Source organism: Coptis chinensis, chromosome 2 (genome assembly GCF_015680905.1).
Source record: "Coptis chinensis isolate HL-2020 chromosome 2, ASM1568090v1, whole genome shotgun sequence".
Taxonomy (NCBI): domain Eukaryota; kingdom Viridiplantae; phylum Streptophyta; class Magnoliopsida; order Ranunculales; family Ranunculaceae; genus Coptis; species Coptis chinensis.
In genome coordinates, this window is record NC_141457.1 from 53202588 (window position 1) to 53223312 (window position 20725).

Genomic DNA, 20725 nt, shown 5'->3' on the forward strand with positions numbered 1-20725 from the left:
GACGTGAATCAACATGTAAGAGAAACACAAACCCACAAAAGATCGGGTATAAAACGAAAAACCGACAATGAAATTAAATATAAATCCCGGCGTCAATATACCCGATGATCGCCAAACTCGTGACAACACATTTAGTAACCGATAAGTCCCGAAAATGTACAATGACTGCTATCACTCAGATAAACAAAGAAATTTAAGTAGAACGATAGAATAGTATCAAACCAATAAAAAGTAAATGTATTGAAAATAAGTCATCCTAAAATTCATTAGTGCGAACAATTAATGACGGGTTATCTCGTAATTTGGAAAAAAAATTCAATCACTAAGATAAAACACTAAAATTAGAAAGAGGAAAATTGAAGACACCTCTTCCGTGGTGAACCAATGGGTCATTGACGGTTGGAAGGTAATCTGATAACCAAAGCAATCAAAAACTTTTCATCAAGTTTTATTGGGAAGAAAGTGTTACAGGATTAAAAAATAATATTAGAAAACGAAAATGAAAGAAAGTATTACCTTTGATTCTGAAAATGGAAAAAAATGGGTTGAAAATGGAAAACAGGGTTGGTTGGTTGCAAAGGGCTTGATTTGATATCGTGGTTTTAATTGGGAAAGGAACGGAGAAGAGGAACGAAATGTTTTGTTTTTAATTGGGAAAACGCGAAACGGTGTCTCTGTTTTACGAAGACGTTGAGTTTTATAGTCCGGAAGATGCTTTAAATTACCGATTAATTTTCCGTGTTTTTTATTTTTTTTTGTTGAATGACAAATTTACCCTTGGACATAAGTTTTGGGAAAATTTTATTGGTGAAACTTTTGGGTACCCTTTTGATTTAAAAGATTGGTCTAAAATAGTGAATACGGGGACTAATAAACGGGGAAAGTTTTCCCATTATATATAAGATAAGATAAGATAAGATAAGATAAGACACTCAGAAAGGAGTTTTATATAAATTGAGGTAAAAAACCAAATGCACGCAGTATGAATTGTACGCCTATATTTATTAGTCATAAATTTAAGACTTAAATTACCGTAAATACACTAATATTTTCCCTGCCTCTTGAAATACTCGGATCAACAGCCTTCTCTTCTCTATCTCTTAAATTAAAAGAACCTCTAATCACTTAACCTCAACAAACAATTCAGAAACGTATCGAGTCATCACTTTCAAGACGTTTTTAACTAATTCGATTGCCGCTTTTCTCCATCCTCTCTCACCAGAAGGTGTTCCTTGTTAGATTGTTGATAGTGTGGTTTGATGGCATTATTTCCAGCTTTTTGTTTAAGTTAAAATCCGATAACTCTGGTCATTGAAATATTGAATTAATTTCTTCAATTTGTAGGAGAGAAAAACAGCTTTGGACTGCATGGAAAGTCGAAAAATGCTTCAATTCCACCGCCGGTCAGTTCTATTATCTTATTTATTATTTTGTTGTTTCAGGTTTCTAATGTCAAGAGAATCCTCACCGTTCCAAGTCATCAAACTATGGGTTGGACTTCCTGAGTACCATATAGTACGTGTTCACATATTTTGTTGCTGATGTGAATAATGGTCAACCTTTGTTCATTATGAGAATAATGATCAGGGAACAAAAACTTATTAGCCAGACAAGGTTGTTCTTGCTTCGTCTTTGTCTGGTCTCTTTGGATACACAAAACTAGGACTTCAATAGCTTAAAAGTGGCAATATTGCTTAATAACAAATTTGTAAGAACCCCATTTTTATTTTGAAGCTTAGGGAAAGTGATCATTGTTCTATATACACAATGATCAACTAATTTTTTGTACCCTGACCAAACTTTGTTCCCTGACAGTTTTTTGTTTCTTCCTATATTTATGTTTGAGCTTTTGTGTCAATGCCTCAGTGATACTGAGCGAGACCAGATGGAGACAATCCTGAATATATATATTTTGGACTTATGTTCTTGGAGCTAAATAAGCGCACATTGCATACGAGTTCATTGTCCCATCTCCTTCCTTTCAAGTTGTCGTTTATGCTGAATTTAATTCATCAATCTATGATACTGAATTTCATTGTGACTTTACAAGGGTTGTTTATAATGATTTAGCAACTTTCTGAGTTTTGATCTTATGCAGCTAATGGTTAATGCATGGAACTCTACAAAATTCACATTTACCATTCAGAGCAAGCGGACTACGATACATATGGTGATTGCATACACTTTTGCCACTCAGTGCAAGCGACTGTAATCCTGCTTTGAACCTGTTTTGCTGAATTAGATACCTCTATTTTCACCAAGAGGCATAAGTAGTCTCCTTTGCTGCATGCATGTAATATACTCTACTTTTCTTGTTTTATTTTATTTTTCCTTCACTTTTGTATTGTACATTTAATTGTCTAATCTGGATCTTAATGCAGGTCTTTAAGGAATGTCAGGTACCCGATGACTCTGGAAACTCCTTTAAACTCTCTTTGATTAGCTACAAATGTATTGGAGCTTATGTGAGAAGCCAAAAAGAACCAAAATCAGGTAATTTTTTTTGGATTTTAATCATCTACTTGACCCTTTATATATTTTTGCCTGCTCTATCTACATGACAGTGTGGTATTCTTATGCGTATGTAATTCTGAATTGCTAATTTGTTTCAAGTTCATTGTGAGTACCCACTTTAGCTTTTGTAATTGTTCATTTTAAAGAATGATGAAGTGTATCAATGCATATAATTATAAATAAGTTGTCACTTGGAGCAACCGTACCAATGGTTGCACCCTTTTGCGTTCCTGATGTAGGTGTTATGATGAAGAGATTATGAAGTTGCCATGGTAGATGGAAATGCATAAAAAATCAATAGGACGGAGAGAAGAAAATGGAGCAGAAAAATTACTTTTGAAATTGGTCTTACTTCTTTTTTTCCAGTCTATAGTCTTTTTTATTTGCATAGTTGCCTTAGATAGATTAACCTTTTATTTTGTTGGCATATAATTGCTTTGGACATCCAAGCTTTATTTAGCAAGACGTTTTTAGTTTCAATGATTATAAAAAGGTAACATTCATATGCGAGCCCTTAGTGCAAAAACTACAAACTGATTTTGCTATAGATTTCTATAATAATATGTAGTTGGTTTTGCAAAAGCTTCAGGATTGTGTCGCATTGTTACTATAGCACTTTTATGGGTTCCACTTGATTAGGTTTCAGATTCATGACACCACACCTAAGGTTTATGCTTCTTCAATTTTCAGATTCGCTCCTTCAAATCAACAGGTAATATTTTTTATTTGTTTTAATTTTTTGTCCCAAATTTTATTTGTTCATGATACATACCCTATTTCTTTCATTGTTTCATTTCCAATCTACTAAGATTTTATTACTTTTAAATATTGTTGGTTGTAATTCTTTATTTGAAGGTTTTTCTTTAACATCGTTCTTTATATCGCTTTTTAATTATAGTAGACTAAATTTTTTGTCGAGTGTGGAACAATGAGATAGAGGTATACATGTTAATGAGTGCAGGCATAATTAAATCTTAGTAGTCCAAAAGTCGATGAACTAAACCAATTGGCGCCATTGTATTGAATTGGCATGGAGTTGTTTGTTGTTCAAGTTACCACATTAGAGGTATGCCTACTCATCCCACAACTCCTACACATGTATATATATTTGCAACAGTTCAGTTTTACACCTAAATATAACAAAAAATAAAACATTATAACCAAATAAGAAAATATTTACCACATTGATCTTGAACCCGACCTCCTATCAGAAGAAACAACACCTACTTCTACCCAATCATAGATTACTTAGTTGCAATAATAAGTCCTCCTTGCAAATGGATTGACAGATTGGTTCTCACTCATGTCCCCACAACTCTAGAAGTTTAAAGTGTAGTTAAAAAATTTGGTAGCCTTAAGACTTAAGTCACCAGGACCTGATGGCTTCCAAGGTGTGTTTTATAAGACATACTGGGACATCATATCCCAAACTGTCATTCTAGCTATTCAAAACTTTTTTTATCCATGGAAACTTACCTCCTTTATTTCTCAAGACAGTTGCCCAAGTTGTACCAAACTATGTCATGAGCACTTATAAGTTACCAATCAAGATCTGTGACAAACTTGATAAGATGGCCAGGGACTTCTGGTGGCATGGCTCTACTGATTCCAAAGCCTATCACACCTTGAGTTGGGATAAAATTAACACTCAAAAGTCTATGGGTGGCCTTGGCCTTAGATCAGCAAGGAATATGAACTCGATCAGCCCTCCTTGTTAAGCATTTATGGAGGCTTTTCTCTGACAGCAGCTCCACTTGGGCCTGCTTCTTCAAATCTGTGTATAGGAAATGGTGGCAACATAAAGATATGTACCAACTCCCTAGAGAATGTTCTTTTTTCTGGAAGGGTATCTATAAACAAATCCAATTCTTTGAAGAAAACTCTGCATGGGCAGTGGGTGATGGTTCCTCAATCTCTATTCTTACTGATCATTGGATCTCTCAGAATAACAAATCTTTCCTTCTCTTGGACCACCACGGCACCACTATAAACCTGAACTTTTGGATGTCAAGGTCAATCAACTTATCATTTCAGGAACTTGTTCCTGGGATTCAATCAGGGTAGGAGATCGAGCTGTTTCCTACCCCAATCCAAAACCTCATATATTCAATCCCTATCAGACCTGATGTCACTAGAGATATATAGGCTTGTTTGGTTGGGCTCAGACAAAGGGATTTTCTCTGTTAAATCATCATATGCCCTTTTATGCTCTGCTGAAAACCATGGACAAAGCTCTTCTCTAAATCCTCACCCCCTTAAAAGAATCTAGAGATTGAAATCTGAAGTCAAAATTCACCTGTTCTTATGGAAGTTATACAATTATGGGTTGCCTACAGGTGAAAATCTGATGAAAAAGAAATTCAAAGGAGATGCATCTTGTGTGTCATGTAGTAAAGCTATTGAATCTGGTCATCACCTCTTTTTGCAATGAGAATGGACTAGAATGACTTGGTTTAGTTCTTCTGTCTCCCTCAGAATTGATTCTCTTAATATTAGTTCCTGCAGAGATCTTATAAACCTCTTAATGGACTGGAATGACTCTCCAGTAGAGGATATGAAACAAAAGAGCTCTTACTGTTGATATTTGCTCTATGAAATCTGGTCACATAAACAAAGCAAGAATAGAAGGTGTTGTCATATCTTGGCTGGCAATACTAAAGAACACAATGCACTCATGGTTTTCTTGTCATAAAGTTTATGCAGAATCAAAATCAAATTAACAACAACTCCCTACTGCTCATAATATGGAAGACTTTGTAACTGATGAGAGATGGCCTATGATATATTTTGATGCATCTTTTAACAGATTCCTCAGAAGTGGAGCTGCTGGTACTTGCTGTTTACTTGAGGATGGAAGCATGTCAGTAGCCTACACTAGATTTAAGACCTCTAGTGCAGAACAATCAGAATTTTTGGCCGCAGAGTTTGCTCTGAAGCTGGCGTGTGGCGCACCAGATCGAGCTGGCTTCAGTTCAGATTCATGGAGATAGTAGTAGACAAAGTGGCAAGAAATCTCACCCCTTCAGATTGGAATAGCTATCCCATTTTACTCTCTATTAAGAACTTAAGTTTTTCTTTAAATCATTTTGCTTGTAAATGAGCATCCAGAATTTGTAATGGAGAGGCACATAGTCTAGCTAACTGGGCATCAACAGATGCTATCTGACTATCTCATTGCCTCTCCCGATTTTGTTTCAGAACATTGATGTAATTCACTTATAATTTTATATATATGATGATGGAAATATCAAAAAAAAAAAATGACTTATACGTTAATTTTAAAAAACGCAGGTCAGTTAAATCCTTACAAAGTTGGTCGGAGCCAATTAGCCAAAAACCTTAGCCTGACCAAAATACCGTAATCGTAATCTTATTCGAAATGCCAACCAAAATATCAGTATCCCACTCGAAGTTGACCACTTCACCATGTCCGTTTGGTGTAATTCCATTTTGGGCAAAATTTGTGCACGAGCGCATGACTGCAACGGGGAGTTCAGTTTTCTGTTTTTTTTTCAACTCACATTCAAAGTCAATGGTAAACGTAGAAACCAACCGTTTTAAACTGTTTCAACGGCTGTTGATGGCCAAATCCCATTATTACCGGAACAAAAGCAAAAAGGTTTGTCCTTTTAAGCCTCAAAAAAATTTCTTTACTATATTTGGCGTCATATGTTTTTTTTTTCTTTCCTCTTTTAACACCAAAAATTATACTGCACCCATTTTGAGTTCTTCTTGCCCTTTCAAACTTTATTTACAGGTACCCAACTTGTCTTTATATGTAAAGGGGTTGTTCCATTTTGTTTTTGAGTTTCATTAACTGTTTGCTTTGATATTTTTTAAACTGTTTGCAAGAAATGGCTTCTTTGTAGATTGTGTGTTTGTTTGGTTAGAAGTTGTTTTGTTTGATCTAGGTGAATGTAAAGTTGTCATGGTTTTGGTACAAAATCAAGAATGTGTTTGACATTGTTCATATACCATTTACCCACCCTTAGTTGTGCGTCAAGATTCGAACTTGCATGACATTAACACCACTGATGACGCCTATTGCGAGAAAAAATAAATTAAATCAAAGAAATTTTATTTGACTCTTGAATCAAAGGGCTCTGGTTTTTAGCGTTGTAGATGATTGCCCACAATTTTGGGCTGCAAAATGTGTTACCACACGAGCGGCATTGGACTCCTCTCACATTCTCACTATTGTTTCCATAGTGGTAATGGATCATTTGTGGTTTATATTTACGATTATTAACTTCATCAAAATTCTCTGTAAGTATTATATAAGACTTGCATGGTATCCTTAAAGTTTTGGCAAGTGAAGTGTTGAGCTTCATGCCTTACGATTTGCAATGACTAATAGCACTGCTCTTCCTTGTAAATTAGTTTTCTGGAAAGTCAAAGATTGGTTATATAACATTACAGGGATGACTTTCAAACTCAAAGTATAGATTGTTAAAAAAAAATCACCTACATGTTGATTGTCCAAAGCTGAGTGAGTCTGTGAGGGTACATCAAATAGTCTTGTAACAGGAGTTGTAAACTCGATATAGCTGTGACATATTACTATATCAGCTTTCAGTCCTCCTCTCTTTAGTTGGAGATTTTGTAGTGCAATATTCTAGTTATCTCTACCTGTTCCACAATTATTAGTTGTCTTTAGCTTTTTTACCAGATTAAAAATAGTTTGTGTTTGGCTTAGACTGCGATGGCTATCTCCTCGCATCCCTGAGAAACCATGTTATGTTCATTTAACAGACCTACGGAATTGTTTACTTGAGACCACCTTGAGCTGTTCAAGTTAAGTACTGAGAGCTTCATATGATTCTAAACTTCTCTCAGGATTATCAGACTGAGTGTAGAATTTTGCTTATGTTTGGTGAATTGTCCAACATTAGTTGATGCAGATAATTTGAGACATTTTAGTAGTGTGATGACAACTTAGGGTGATCATCCTCATTTCAATCTGGATTTTCACATTGAATTATTATGAGTTTCGTTGCAACTCAATTTATGTTTGTTAGGATCAGCTCTTACCTCTTCATATATAGGATGTAGAGTTAATTTGTTTATTTGTAAGACATGCGAATCCATTACTTAAGTTTTTCGGGTCTTGGATTACTCTGCCGATGGGGCTATAGACTCGGTATGTTTTTCTGCCAAAGGCGTTGATGTCCACTTCAAAGTGTGCACCTCTATGTAAGCCCTGGTTCTATCCGCAATAGATGCAAGTAACACTAGAGTGTCTCTTGCTGATATCACGTTCAGTGTTTTGAACCCGATGTCCAATGCCAATCTTGTTTGAACCCATGAGGCTAATCTTGTAACAAAAAACATTGCTCTTTGATTCACTTGTACTGTATCCAATGTGCCTACCAAGCTTGATGTAGCAATTTTATTCAAGTGTACCTGTTGGTGTTGGACATGCTGGCTGCTATATTGAAAAACTGGAATTCCATGATGAACACGAGTTACAATGTCCAGTTGCATTCCTCATCTGATATAATTGTGTCGGAATCCGTGTAGGAATTTTGGAAAGTGGTACATGGAACTGGCTGAAACAGAACTTTCTGTTCTTGACTTCAATTCCACTAATAGTACCTGGGTAAGGTTCCCTAAGCATGGCCCACAGCGCCTTCCTCCGGGCACAATTACAGATTTTGAATGGAAAGACTATTGTCCGCTAGTTTTCAGGTTCTTCATTCTAATTCTTATCTTGGTTGATACTGTATATTCCAATTTTCGGTTCTTCTATTATATTTGAGATTGAAATATCGATGTCAGAATGTTATGTTTGTAAAAATAATAATGACTTAACGTTTTCTAAGGCATTTTGGCCATACATGAGAATTGTCTGAGGTCGAGGCTGTTCTAATGGTTCATGGTTTTACTAGAAACCCTCTTTTCAGAAACTTAGTTTACTTCTAATCCCCTATGGATAGTGATAATCGATTTGTGTGTCTTTCTACTTTTATGAATGTCCAACTATACTCTTACTTTTAACGAAACTTAACTTTACCGAGCAAAAGAAAAAATAATGAATGTCCAACTTTAAATATTTATTATCTACCATTTAACTCATCTTTTCAGGAACCTTCAGCAGCTTGACAATATTAGTTATGCTGAGTACATGGTTTCCATTTGTCGGCATGAAACATTAAGGGAACTTTCATCTCAAGGAAAGAATAGCTGCCTGCTTTCTTCACCACATGATCATCGGTTTGTTATAAAGACCATCCGCAAATCTGAAATGAAGGTAACAAATATGATTTTCATGTTAAGACCATTCTCTCTTTCTGTATGTGGCACAATACCTTGAAATGCGTGATAGAAGTTTACAAGGTAGATGTTTTACTTATGTCATGGTTGAGTTTTTGAGTGAACATACATCATGTTCAGTCTTATAATCATTACATATTCAAGGTTGATCTTAAATGTTTCTTTCTTTGTATTTTAAAGTTGACTTAGGTCTATATGTACATCAATCATCACAAGGTCAAGGTGTTTTCTAGGAGTGGCAAATTAATGGATTGGCACATTGTGGACTAAAAATATAAATGGAAGTCAGAAAAAGAAATGAAAAATGGAATATATTTAGAGATCTACTATATATGCCTCTACAGCAGACACATGTGGACTTTGATATATCTGAAAATTATCCTAGTTATCCAGGAAGTTGGCACATTCATATAGCTGCCAGCCATTTCTTTTTTATCATATCAAACAAATGCATATATCCAAAGATATTCAGAGACATTGATTAATCATCATTTTACTTTTTTTTGCGCTTCACTTTCTTCCAATAGGTCGTTATCATTCAATTTATACGTGTTTCCTTAAAGTATTTTTATGCGTATTTTGTTCTCTGCTTTTTGAGATTGAAAGTTTGAAATCTACCTTGCTATGTTTTACTGATAATAACCTATTTGTACTGGAGATAACATGAAAAACTCAATTTTCTTCAATCTTAAACTATAAGCCTATACTAGCTTTCGAACCTCGTCCTACGAACGGGTGCCGTTATATTAAATTATTGTAAAAAATATTAACAACTATGCATAGCTATGAGATATGAAAATTATATTAATCAGTCATTCAAATTTCTTGCACCACTTTCTATAAAAATGAAGCATCAAACCTTGATAAAACTCATCGACTTCTTTTTGTTGTTAGGTTTAATAATAGAAGTTTGATTGAAATTTTGTGAGAATGTCTAATGTGGCGAAGATAATATTGAAGCTACTTGAATAGCATGACATTCTTAATCATAATAAAAAAATTTATGATAAACACTACTTAAAATGAAAAATTATATTTATCGAGACATTTATTCCCTCTACATATAATACAAACATGTTTTAGGGTTATTAGTTCAATGCATTTGCATTAAGTTTATGATTTTCTATTAATTATTCTTTGAGGTTAGTTCAATGCAGTTGCACCAAGTTTTCGATTTCCCGTTAATTATTATTTGAGGTTAGCTCAGTGCAATTGCATCCACTTTATAATTTTCCGTTAGTTATTCATTAAGGTTAATTTAGTACATATTTTTTATGTTTAATTAATTAGTCTTTGATTGGTTCAATGCATTTGCATCAAGGTATCAATCTCTCGTTAATTACTCTTTGAGATTAGTTCAATACATCTGCATCCAGTTTCTGATTTTCCGTTATTTATATTTTGAGGTTAGTTGAATGCAACAGATCCATCCGATCCCGTTATTTATTTTTTGAGGTTAGTTCAATGCAATTTTGCATCCATTCGATTTCTCATTAATTATTATTTGTGGTTAGTTCAATACATCCGCATCCAATTTTTCAATTTCATGTTAATTGTTCTTTGAGGTCAGTTCAATGCATTTGCATCAAGTTTCTTATTTCCAGTTAATTATTCTGTGAGATTAGTTTAATGTATTTGCATCTAGTTTCCGATTTCTCGTTTATTATTTGATAAAATTGCGTTTACATCTAGTTCCCGATTTCCAGTTAATTATTGTTTGAGGTTAGTTCAATGAATTTGCATCTAATTTTCGATTTTTCGTTAATTATTTCTTGAGGTTAGTTCAATACATTTGTATCCAATTTATTATTTATGCTTTAAAGTTAGTTCGATGCAATTACATCTTGTTTCTGATTTTTCGTTAACTATTCTTTGAGGTTATTTCAATGTATATTTGCATTTAGTTTCTGATTTTCCACCAATTATTCTATGAGGTTAGTTCAATGTAGTTGCATTTTGGTTTTTTTTTTATGTTAATTATTTTTTTGAGTTTAGTTTATTTGCATTTGCATTAATTTTATTTTCCCATTTGTTATTTGAGGTTTGTTTAATGTATTTGCATACCATTTACGATTTCCCATTAAATATTTTTCAAGGATTTGCATCTATTTTCTAATTTTCTCGTTAGTTGTTCTCTCTGGCGTTAGTTTAATGCAATTTGCATCCAGGTTTTTTTTTGAGGTTCTAGTTAATTATTTTTTGAGTTTAGTTTATTGTATTTACATAAAGTTTTTCGATTTTCCGTTAATTATTCTTTGAGCTTAGTTATGTATTTGAATCCAGTTTTCGATTTCCCTCTAATTATCTAATGTGGTGTGTAATACCAACTTCTACTGATCTATCTATAGTGTCCTTCCAAACATGACATAAAAAATAAATTATGTTTGATTTACTATGTTGGATCATCAAAGATTATCTAGTTCCTAATTTTCCGTTAATTATTCTTTAAATTATGCATGACTCACTATGTGGAATCTGCAAAGATTATCTACGAATGGGTGTTGTTATATTAATTATTTTAAAATATATTTGCAAATATGTAGAACTATTATATATTAATATTATGTTTATCACTCATCCAAATTTTTTATAACGTGAAAACCTTACTCTCCATTAAAAAAAACTCATTTGATAAAACCCTTCAATTTCATTTTGTTGTTTAATAATAGAAGTTTGATTGAAGTTTTGTGAGATTGCCTAGTAAAAATGTGAAGTTCATATATATTTTTAAATACTTGAATAGCAAAGAAGTTACCAATCATAATGAAAAAGATAAGATAAACACAATTTTAAATGCAAAACTATACTTATCGAGACATTCTCACAACATATAATCCAACTATATTTTGAGGTTAGTTCAATGCATTTGCATCCAGTTTCTGATTTTCCGTTATTTATATTTTGAGGTTAGTTCAATACAGTTAAATCTAATTTTTTATTCCCGTTATTTTTTTTTTAGGTTAGTTCAATGCGGTTGCATCTAGTTTCCGATTTTTTGTTAATTATTTTTTGCAATTAGTTCAATACATTTGCATCCAATTTTCAATTTCCTGTTAATTGTTCTTTGAGGTCAGCTCAATGCATTTGCATCCAGTTTCTGATTTCCAGTTAATTATTCTGTGAGATTAGTTTAATGCATTTGCATACAAATTTTGATTTCTCGTTTATTATTTGATAAGGTTGGATTTGTATCTAGTTTCCGATTTTCCGTTAATTATTGTTTGATATTAATTCAATGAATTTGCATCCAGTTTTCAATTTCTTGTTAATTATTTCTTGAGGTTAGTTCAATGCATTTGCATCTAATTTATTTTTAAGATTAGTTCAAATGCATTAGATAATTTTCGGAAATTCCGATTAATTATTCTTTAAGATTAGTTCCACACATTTGCATCATGTTTCCAATTTATAATTAATTTTTCTTTGAGGTTAGTTAAAACTCAAAAATAATTAACGGTTGTATCCGGTTTTTTCGATTTCCTTAATTTAATCTTTGAGGGTTAGTTCAACTGCATTTGCATCCGGATCCGATTTTCCGACAATTATTTTTTATATTAGTTTGATGTATTTGCATCCAAGTTTTGATTTCTCATTAATTATTCTTTGAGGTTAATTTAATGCAGTTGTATCCATATTCCGATTTTCTATTAATTACTTTTTAAGATTAGTTTAATGTTTGCATTTGCATCCAGTTTTCGATTTTCCGTTAATTATTTTTTGAGGTTAGTTCAATATAGTTACATCAAATTTATATATATATATATAGTGTTGAAAATGTATAAATTTATAAATTTAATTGGAATATGTCGTAATTATTGTGGCCAGAATTGTGATTTTTTGAATTCTTAACTATGAATAAATATTTAAATCTCATTCTGGATGGCGCATCAAATCGAAAGGGTTTTAGGAAAATCGTTTTCGGTGGAAACTATTGTTTTTAGCAATTTAGTTTTTTGTCTCATATATATATATTTTTTTTCGTAATTAGCTATATTGTTTAGAAAAAGTTGGAGATTGTGTGACACTCTAGATGAGATTATTTTTTCATAATTAGTTATAGTGTTTAGGAAAAGTTAGAGACTCTAAAACTTTATATGAGATTGTTTTCTTATTTATATCCTACTTTTTTATAAGTAGTAATAGAGTTTAGAAAAAACTGGAGTCCCTGCTAGTGTTTCAAAAAAATAGATTGGTGAAGGTATAACTATAATATATATCTAAGGAATTGGAATATGTCGTAATTATTGTGGCCGTAATTGTGATTTTTTGAATCCTTAACTGAATAAATGTCTAAATCACATAGTGGATGGCGCATCAAATCGAAAGGGTTTTAGGAAAATCGTTTTCGGTTGAAATTATTGTTTTTAGCAATTTAGTTTTTTGTCTCCTATTTTTTTTTTTTCGTAATTAGCTATAGTGTTTAGGAAAAGTTGGAGAGTTTGTGAAACTCTAGATGGGATTGTTTTCTTATTTATATACTACTTTTTTATATTTAGTAATAGAGTTTAGGAAAAACTTAAGTCTCTATAAGGATATAGCTATAATATATATCTAAGGATAAAGATAAATATTTGTTTCCTATTTTATCTCATACTTTTTCTTAATTAGTCATGACACGTGGACACTCTAGAAACACTTCCTCAATTGAAGAGTTAGAACTCTAATATATATATAAATTCTATTTTATCTTTTACTTTTTCTTAATTAGTCATGACACGTGGACACTCTAGAAACGCTTTCTCAATTGAAGAGGATAGAGCTATAATATATATATATATATAAAGATTTGAAATAGAAGGATTCATTCTAGAGAATTTGAGAAAGGAAGTGTCTGCAAAAAGTCAGCATTTCTAAAAAAAGAAAAAGGGTCAACTATTAATAAAATGTTATGTTTTGAATTGACTTGTCGAGAGAGAGAGAGACGAAACAATAACGCAAAAGGAATATAAAACATTATATTTTGAGAATTGATATGTTTTGGTTCATGAAAAAGTTGATGACTCAATGTTATTTCTTTGACTAGTACCCTAACTAATTGTATACATATCACAGACGCAATAGCTCTATCAGTTCTGTGTATATTGCAGTGGCTGCCATGAACTGACATTGTTTTGCTGTGTCTTTTGTTGTAGTCCTTTGGAAGACAAAATAAACCCCTTAGAATTATGTCATTCTTACTTTAATTGCCTTTACATTAGTTTGAGAATTGAACTACTATTTGTAGAGTTTGGTTTCAGATGATGTGGCCATACCAGTGTTATTACATTTACTAATATGTCATATGGCATTGTAATTGGAACTTTCTGATTTGATATTTTGCTTTTATATAGAGAAGTTTAGCAGTTGCTTAACTTGAGTGTGCAACTTTGAAAATCTACATTAATCAAAGATAATTTTACTTTTAGCTGTTATGCCTTTAAATAATTTATTTCAGTTAATATACGGACAAGTAAGCTTTGTTCTTTCTTCCCCCTTTTTTGATGGAAATGAGTAACCTTTGGATCATTCACATGAAGCTCCAGAAATTCCAAATAGGATATTAGTGATATTGCTTGAAGGTCTATCAAATATTTACCCTCCAAGTGGTTAATGTGCCTTCAAGAAATAGATCTTCATAGTCAAGTGCTTCCCGATTTCAGTGACATATGTTACGGTCTTATTTCAGTCTTCTCTTCATGTAGGTACTCTTGGAAATGCTTCCAAATTACTATGACCATGTCTTGACATATGGAAACACATTATTGATTAAGTTCTATGGAATTCATGTTGTGAGACCAGCTGGAGGTTATAAGGTAGGTGCTGATGATAAGCTTTTGAATTTTGTTCATTTTCATGTGAGAAGTTAGGGATTGTATAGACCGAGAAATGTCATGCTATCCATTTCATGTATTACCCTTCAATCAGTAAGGCTTAAGCAATGACACTGCGTTTCTGTTGCATTAGTGCTATACCTCATTGCGATGGGTAACAATCTTTAAAATCTCAGGCATCATGTGGGTAACATTGTTTTTGACAATAACAGTGAGAGACCAGAAACCACTTTTGACATTAACAGTGCTTTTTCTCATGTGCTTCTGAAGATATAAAGAGGAGCTAGAGGTTCCATAATATCATACACCCTCACTCATATTAAGTGGTTCAAACCTGGTTTGGATGTTCACCTTGTTTGCTTTCCTTTGAGTGTTGCTCTTATAACAGTATAACACCAATATTAGTGTTCATTAAATCAATCAATTACCCAGCAATTCAACAACAACAACAATAAAGAACAAAACCCGTTAAGCCTACTAAGTATTTGGGAAAGAAAAGGTCATATGTCTTGACATTGTCACAAGAAGTAAAGATCAGGTGTCTTATCTTATAAAATAAATACTCAAGTAAAAAGCATAACAGTAAAAGGTCATATTCCAGTTTTAGTATGTTTGAACATAGTAATAAGATGCACTGAGGAGAGTACCAATCAGAAAGGATTTGCAAGTTACGATAGAAATGTTTAGGATGACATTCATTACTTTCTTTAGAATCGTCGGATAGGATTAGGATTTGATCTTAGGATTTAGGTATTGTGAGTTTCCGTTTAACCAGTGTTGGGTAAAAGTAACTCACCTAGCAATTTCTGAAATGCTGTTTCTTTTTCGTTTATGACAGCCAAAATCTAAAACATATTGATAATAGCAAAGTGTATCATCACATAGGGACTCACTCTCACTAAATATAGAGAGAACATGAAACAAGACTCCTACCTATTCAATGTGGGACCAAAAACCCACTACTAAGACTAACACTTAGACTTGGCCTAAGACCTGACATTCTCAACAATCAGAATACACCACCACACGTCCACACTCTGAACACCTTTATGTTGTCCTCTTTGTGTATTGCGGAAACAAACTTGAATACAATCATCTTCATACTCTGGGTATGCATAAAACACATCACTTTCTTTTTCTAAATGGTTCCTATTAGTGAATCAGTGAATTTTATACATTTTGTTTTGTTTTAATGCAGAGTCTGAATTTTTATATAGGATAAGCCAGAAGAGTTGCACATTGAAAGATAGTGCTTGGGGTTGAGCGCAATTGTCATAATTTGTAGTTTGATATATAAAATACTAAATTTTATTTTCAGAACTGAGACTAGTTTCTTGTAGTATGCCTAGTACTATTATTTTTGCCATAGCCCTGTCTGCCTCTTTGCCCATTAGATTCCAAATTAACTAGCAATTTTTCTCATGCACAGGTTCACTTTGTTGTAATGCGTAACCTACTCCAGTCAGGTCTATACATCCATAGACGTTTTGATCTGAAAGGTTCGTCGCAAGGACGGTCTGTCGGAAAAGTAGTGATTGATGAGAGTAAAACATTCAAGGATTTAGATCTGGAACTATGCTTCCTCCTTGATCCAATTACACGACATCGGATCTTAACGTAAGTATTTATAGTTACCTGCTACCTGAGATACATTGCAAATGATAAAACTTGGTATCTCATGGGGTTTGGTTAAAAGGTTATAGTTCAACAATAACTTTTGTATTGATTATAAATAGTTGGTGAATGCGATGAATCTTCTATAAGTGAAATAAGTTGAGAAAATTTTGCTCTCTCTCCTGAAAGCACACATTGTCTCCTTCATGCCAGTCAGTACCACATGGGAGATACCCTAAATCAGTAGAATACCTAGGAAAATGATATGATACTACTTATCGGGAGAAAAAAAAAACATGGCATTCTACTTATTATGTGTTTATGTTAGGTCAGTATCCTTTACTCCTTTAGGAATGTCTCTTTATCTATTTCCTTTCTTTATAATCTGTTTGTTGCGATTATTAATATACTGGCCAACCTCCCCCCAACAGCACCCACAATGAGACAAACAGATTGTTTACCTTTACACCAAAAAAAAATAAAGAACAAGAGAAAGAAGTGACTGCCATCCGTTCGTTTTCTTCATCTTTACACAAATTATTCATGTTTCTTTCAATGTTTATGGAGTTACTGATTTTATATTCCTTATACAGACAAGTTAAAAATGATTGTGAATTTTTGGAAGCAGCAGGCATCATGGATTACAGCCTTTTGCTGGGAATACATATTGAAGCCTCAAGTCGAGGTAGGATTTCCCCCTCCCCAAGTCATCATGTTTTCTTCCACAAACTCTGTTTGATGTAAATTTATATGAAGTGCTCGAGTGCTTCATAGGTGATCTGAATATCTGATATGTCGTTTCATCTATCCAATAGTGCAAGTATGCGCTAGTATTTAGAGATTAGGAGAGAATTGAAAAGAGATAGTATCCTTTACGTAGTAACATAGGTAAGGAAGCCCATGGTGATCTAATGCATGGCCTTTTGTGGTCGAAGTCCAGCTCTAGTTAGTATTTAGGAGATGCCCAAAAGACTTCTGCAGTAGCTCCATGATTAATTTGTTCCAGAATCCAGATATCTCCATGAATGGATCTCCTCTTCTCATGAAGTGTACCTCCTTCTGTAGCTCCAGGTTGAGTTGCAATCAAAGCTGTACAGAGTGAAAGTTTCTTCACAAATGGCTTTGTTTTCTCCTTCGCTATTCACTCTAGTCTCTTTCCATCTTCTCTGTTGACACGGTCACACATAATTGACTTCAATAAGAATTTATCATTCCTTTTTTTCTTTACTTATTTTTCCCCGTATCTAGCCTTCATGGAAATGTTGCAGTCTCTTTACATAGTACCCCCAATAATATTGTGAATTATCTTTCACTTATTTATAATGTAAACGTGGCTATGATTAAACAATCCTATCTGACTCATACAAGACAGAAAAGCGTTTTTGTGTTTTTGTTGATTGACATTATATTAGAAAACTAATTACTGGTTTCTTTGTTAATTTGTAACTAAAGTATTTGAACAATTTAGATCAATGGGAATAAGGTAACATTTCACCAATTAGTCTTCTCGTCATGTATAGAATTCAAACCATGCTTTTGTGCCTGGTTTAGCCGTTGCGAGTTATTCCTTTTGTTTTGGTTAATTACAGGATCAGCTAATGGTCAAAGTCGAAGTCGTAGTAGTAGGTTTTCATTACCTCCAGATCCATCATGGAAACAAGTGGACCCTGAGTCAAGTGTTAGTGACCATCAACATTATTACGAGTAAGATTTCAATTTTTTTTTTCCACATTGAAGACTTGCGTATATTAGTAACAGTGGCATGCACCTGTAATTTGGCATATTTCTCAAACAGCTATGGACATCCCTTATCTACTCTTCTTTACAAATAAATGTTAAGCAGTAAAAGTGCTCCACTTGACTTATGTTGGATTACTATCGTGATAGTGCCCACAATAGTAGTAGTTGCTCTTTGATAATCATAAATATCTAATATACCATTCAGACACCCAAGTTGTTTTGGAATTTGCAAATGATTTTTTAACGGGTTTGCAACTTAAATGTTTTGGCATAATTGACGATGAAATTTTCATCACAAGAAAAAACAGAATGGCTAAATTCATACCATATGAAAGATGTTACCTGGACTATGAAAAGAAATACATTAAGTAATCAACTAGGGACTTGGGTCTAGGGAGAAGAGCTACTAGGTTCAAAAGGTTCTTTAATTTTTAGAACCTGTTTACTGGCACAAGAGTCTATTGCCAAAACACAACAAAGATCTTGTTAACATACATAATAATAACCCAGGATGGGTGAGCAACCTGCAACCTTTTCCAGTAATATAAAATAGCCAATTATCTGGAGAATGACTTTCTTTCTGTATATGAATTTGAGGAATGACTCGTGTGATATGGTGTGGTAGTTTGTAGTTGAACTGTCCAAAAACCTATGCTTTCATGTAATCCCCTGATTTTAGTTAACCACTGAAGTTCAATTGCAGGCCTGATGTTAAACTTGGATTCGAAATCTCAGCACGTGCTGTCCACATGCCCAGAAATGGAACGGGAGGTCTGCCATTGCATAAGCCATATGGGATCAAAGAACCCTTCAATGTAAAATTATTTTTTGGAATAATTGATATTCTCCAGGGATACAATGTGAAGAAGCGGATAGAACACATGTACAAATCACTACATTATGATTCTAGGTCAATTTCAGCTGTGAATCCTAAGGTGTATTCAACTCGTTTTCAGGATTTTCTCTGCAAAGTATTTCAATCAGAAGAACAGATTTTATAGCTTCTTCAATCCTTATTTCAATTGTTTGCGCAATGGTTGGAATTCTGCAGGTAAAACATTACATTATTATTGATTATGAAGCAATGAACTTTCTTTCAAGTTTCATCTCTCCACTATGCAAGAAAATTTTCTAAATTAATATTGTATATATTTTACCTACTATAGAAAATGGATTCCTACCCTCCCCTTCCGGCAAATTTTCTCGTGCTAAAATCAAAATTATTCCATTCCTAAAGCAAATCAAACATTTTACCGCCCAAGAAGCTTCTTAGTTCAATCATTGAGGATTCAGAATATCAGATTATCCCACGTGCAATAAAAAAAACAGCAACGCGTATTCTCAGGAAAATTCAGGTAAACATTTTATGAGCAGTCGAACATGCTTACGTTCATGCCAATTCTATCTGACGTCTCAAATTAGAGTATTAATTTTTATCTACCTCTCAGCCACTTTCAGTACTTAATTTGTTTGGGAGAATTTGATAAAGGTGACCTCATTCAAGTTGCAATCTTAGTAAACAAATATTTATGTCCCAAGAAAAGGTGACTATTTGTCTATTTGGGTCGATACCCGCAAAAAAGGACCTTCTTAACAACAGGAATAGTATAGTCCTTACTTTTTCTTTTTCTTCTTTCCATCGTTTTGAAACATGCAAATGAAATAAAAAATGACCGCAAAATTTGACTATCAAATGAAGAACTTTGATTAAGAAAAAAAATAGATAAATAATGTATACAAGACTTGACTGGAGTTCTCTCTAAATAAAGGATGGTTGTCAGGCAGCAGCAGATATTTTTCTTTTGAATCGTTGTATTTCAAATTTTCATACAATTCCGACGTTGTTCATTGATTTTTTCCAACTCTTCTGACAAGCATAAAATTTTATAATCAATCACATAATGGCCATCCGTTTTCTAATTTCATCTTTATGTTAAGTCGTGGCAAAAATGATCGTCAAATTGATGGTGATTGCACCTTTTGTCTGTTAAAGATGAGGCAGAATGTATCCATTATATCAAATGGGAATTAGCAGTGGAGGAAAAGCTCATACCCTTATTTGGGAATGTACCAAAATAATTAATGAAAGCGGCAAGACGTAGCTAGGAAACATGTTATGAAAAGAAAGAAAGTACATTAGAAACAAAGTGAAACACGAAGAAACATGCGTGGTGGTGCCATGGTGGTCAATGTGGTGGGTAGGAGACACACTTCAAATTAGATTCACATGTTCATGGGGAATATAATCACTATAACGGAGCACTATTCACTTCTATGTCACTAGATGTCAAAAAGTTGTTTTTGGGTAAACTTATATAGCTAGTTCGTGTTTTACTTTACTTAACAAAATTATGGAAATTAAAAGAAAAATAGAATAAATGAATATGCAAACATACACTTCTTATTCAGGAATCCACCGATCCAGTAGCTTTTATACTCGTGGCAAAGAAACACAGATTTTCTACTCATAAATAATAATTTTAGTAACCCAAAACTTATCCGAATGCAATGGTACTTGAAGCAGAGTACAAAATATCCCGATATATCGTGATATTTGAGAATATCTATCTAGATTTTAGATAAAGATATATATATATGACTGTAAATATCGGTGATATTTTGATGATATTTATAATATTTGTGATATTTTATGTATATAACAATTTTATTTAATATTTACCATTATATTTCAAATAAATATAAATAATGTATCATGGTATATCAAAAAATATCCACAATATCTACGATATTTGTCGATATTTTGGATATATCCA

General features: G+C 33.1%; 2 protein-coding genes across 10 annotated transcripts; both read left to right on the top strand.

The window, feature by feature from the left end:
• The first annotated feature begins 948 nt into the window (after nt 1-948).
• LOC147516567 (uncharacterized) lies at nt 949-5800 on the top strand. Of its 6 annotated transcripts, none has more exons than XR_015211075.1 (7): nt 949-1225; nt 1345-1403; nt 2099-2293; nt 2382-2493; nt 3154-3226; nt 3476-3580; nt 5321-5800. XR_015211075.1 is itself a non-coding variant. In XM_086589117.1 (6 exons), exons 3-6 carry the CDS (start codon nt 2288-2290, stop codon nt 5502-5504), a joined length of 375 nt encoding a protein of 124 aa, XP_086445243.1. In that variant the 5' UTR covers nt 954-1225; nt 1345-1403; nt 2099-2287; the 3' UTR covers nt 5505-5800. The 6 variants fall into 6 exon arrangements, 3 of the variants coding, with proteins under 3 accessions (XP_086445243.1, XP_086445245.1, XP_086445244.1); XR_015211076.1 differs by having other exon boundaries at nt 1031-1225; nt 3161-3226; XR_015211077.1 differs by having other exon boundaries at nt 1031-1225; nt 3205-3226.
• A 166-nt stretch (nt 5801-5966) lies between these two features.
• On the top strand, nt 5967-18955 carry PIPK11 (Phosphatidylinositol-4-phosphate 5-kinase, core). Of its 4 annotated transcripts, none has more exons than XM_086589115.1 (8): nt 5967-6133; nt 8035-8202; nt 8599-8764; nt 14469-14579; nt 16027-16214; nt 16805-16896; nt 17801-17915; nt 18644-18955. In XM_086589115.1, the coding sequence occupies exons 2-8, from the start codon at nt 8054-8056 to the stop codon at nt 18768-18770; spliced, it is 948 nt and encodes a 315-aa protein (XP_086445241.1). In that variant the 5' UTR covers nt 5967-6133; nt 8035-8053; the 3' UTR covers nt 18771-18955. The 4 variants fall into 4 exon arrangements, with proteins under 4 accessions (XP_086445241.1, XP_086445239.1, XP_086445242.1 ...); XM_086589113.1 differs by having other exon boundaries at nt 18655-18955; XM_086589114.1 differs by lacking the exon at nt 5967-6133 and adding an exon at nt 6149-6271 and having other exon boundaries at nt 18655-18955.
• Nucleotides 18956-20725: the final 1770 nt, after the last annotated feature.

What these genes read in the sequence shown, in the direction of transcription:
- LOC147516567 (XM_086589117.1), top strand. An exon ending in CCAAAAAGAACCAAAATCAG is followed by an intron (nt 2,494 to 3,153) that starts GTAATTTTTTTT and finishes CCACTTGATTAG; the next exon opens with GTTTCAGATTCATGACACCA. An exon ending in TCGCTCCTTCAAATCAACAG is followed by an intron (nt 3,227 to 5,320) that starts GTAATATTTTTT and finishes ATCTTTTAACAG; the next exon opens with ATTCCTCAGAAGTGGAGCTG.
- PIPK11 (XM_086589113.1), top strand. Translation starts at nt 8,054, where the DNA reads ATGGAACTGGCTGAAACAGAACTTTCTGTTCTTGACTTCAATTCCACT. An exon ending in TATTGTCCGCTAGTTTTCAG is followed by an intron (nt 8,203 to 8,598) that starts GTTCTTCATTCT and finishes TCATCTTTTCAG; the next exon opens with GAACCTTCAGCAGCTTGACA. An exon ending in TATTGAAGCCTCAAGTCGAG is followed by an intron (nt 16,897 to 17,800) that starts GTAGGATTTCCC and finishes GGTTAATTACAG; the next exon opens with GATCAGCTAATGGTCAAAGT.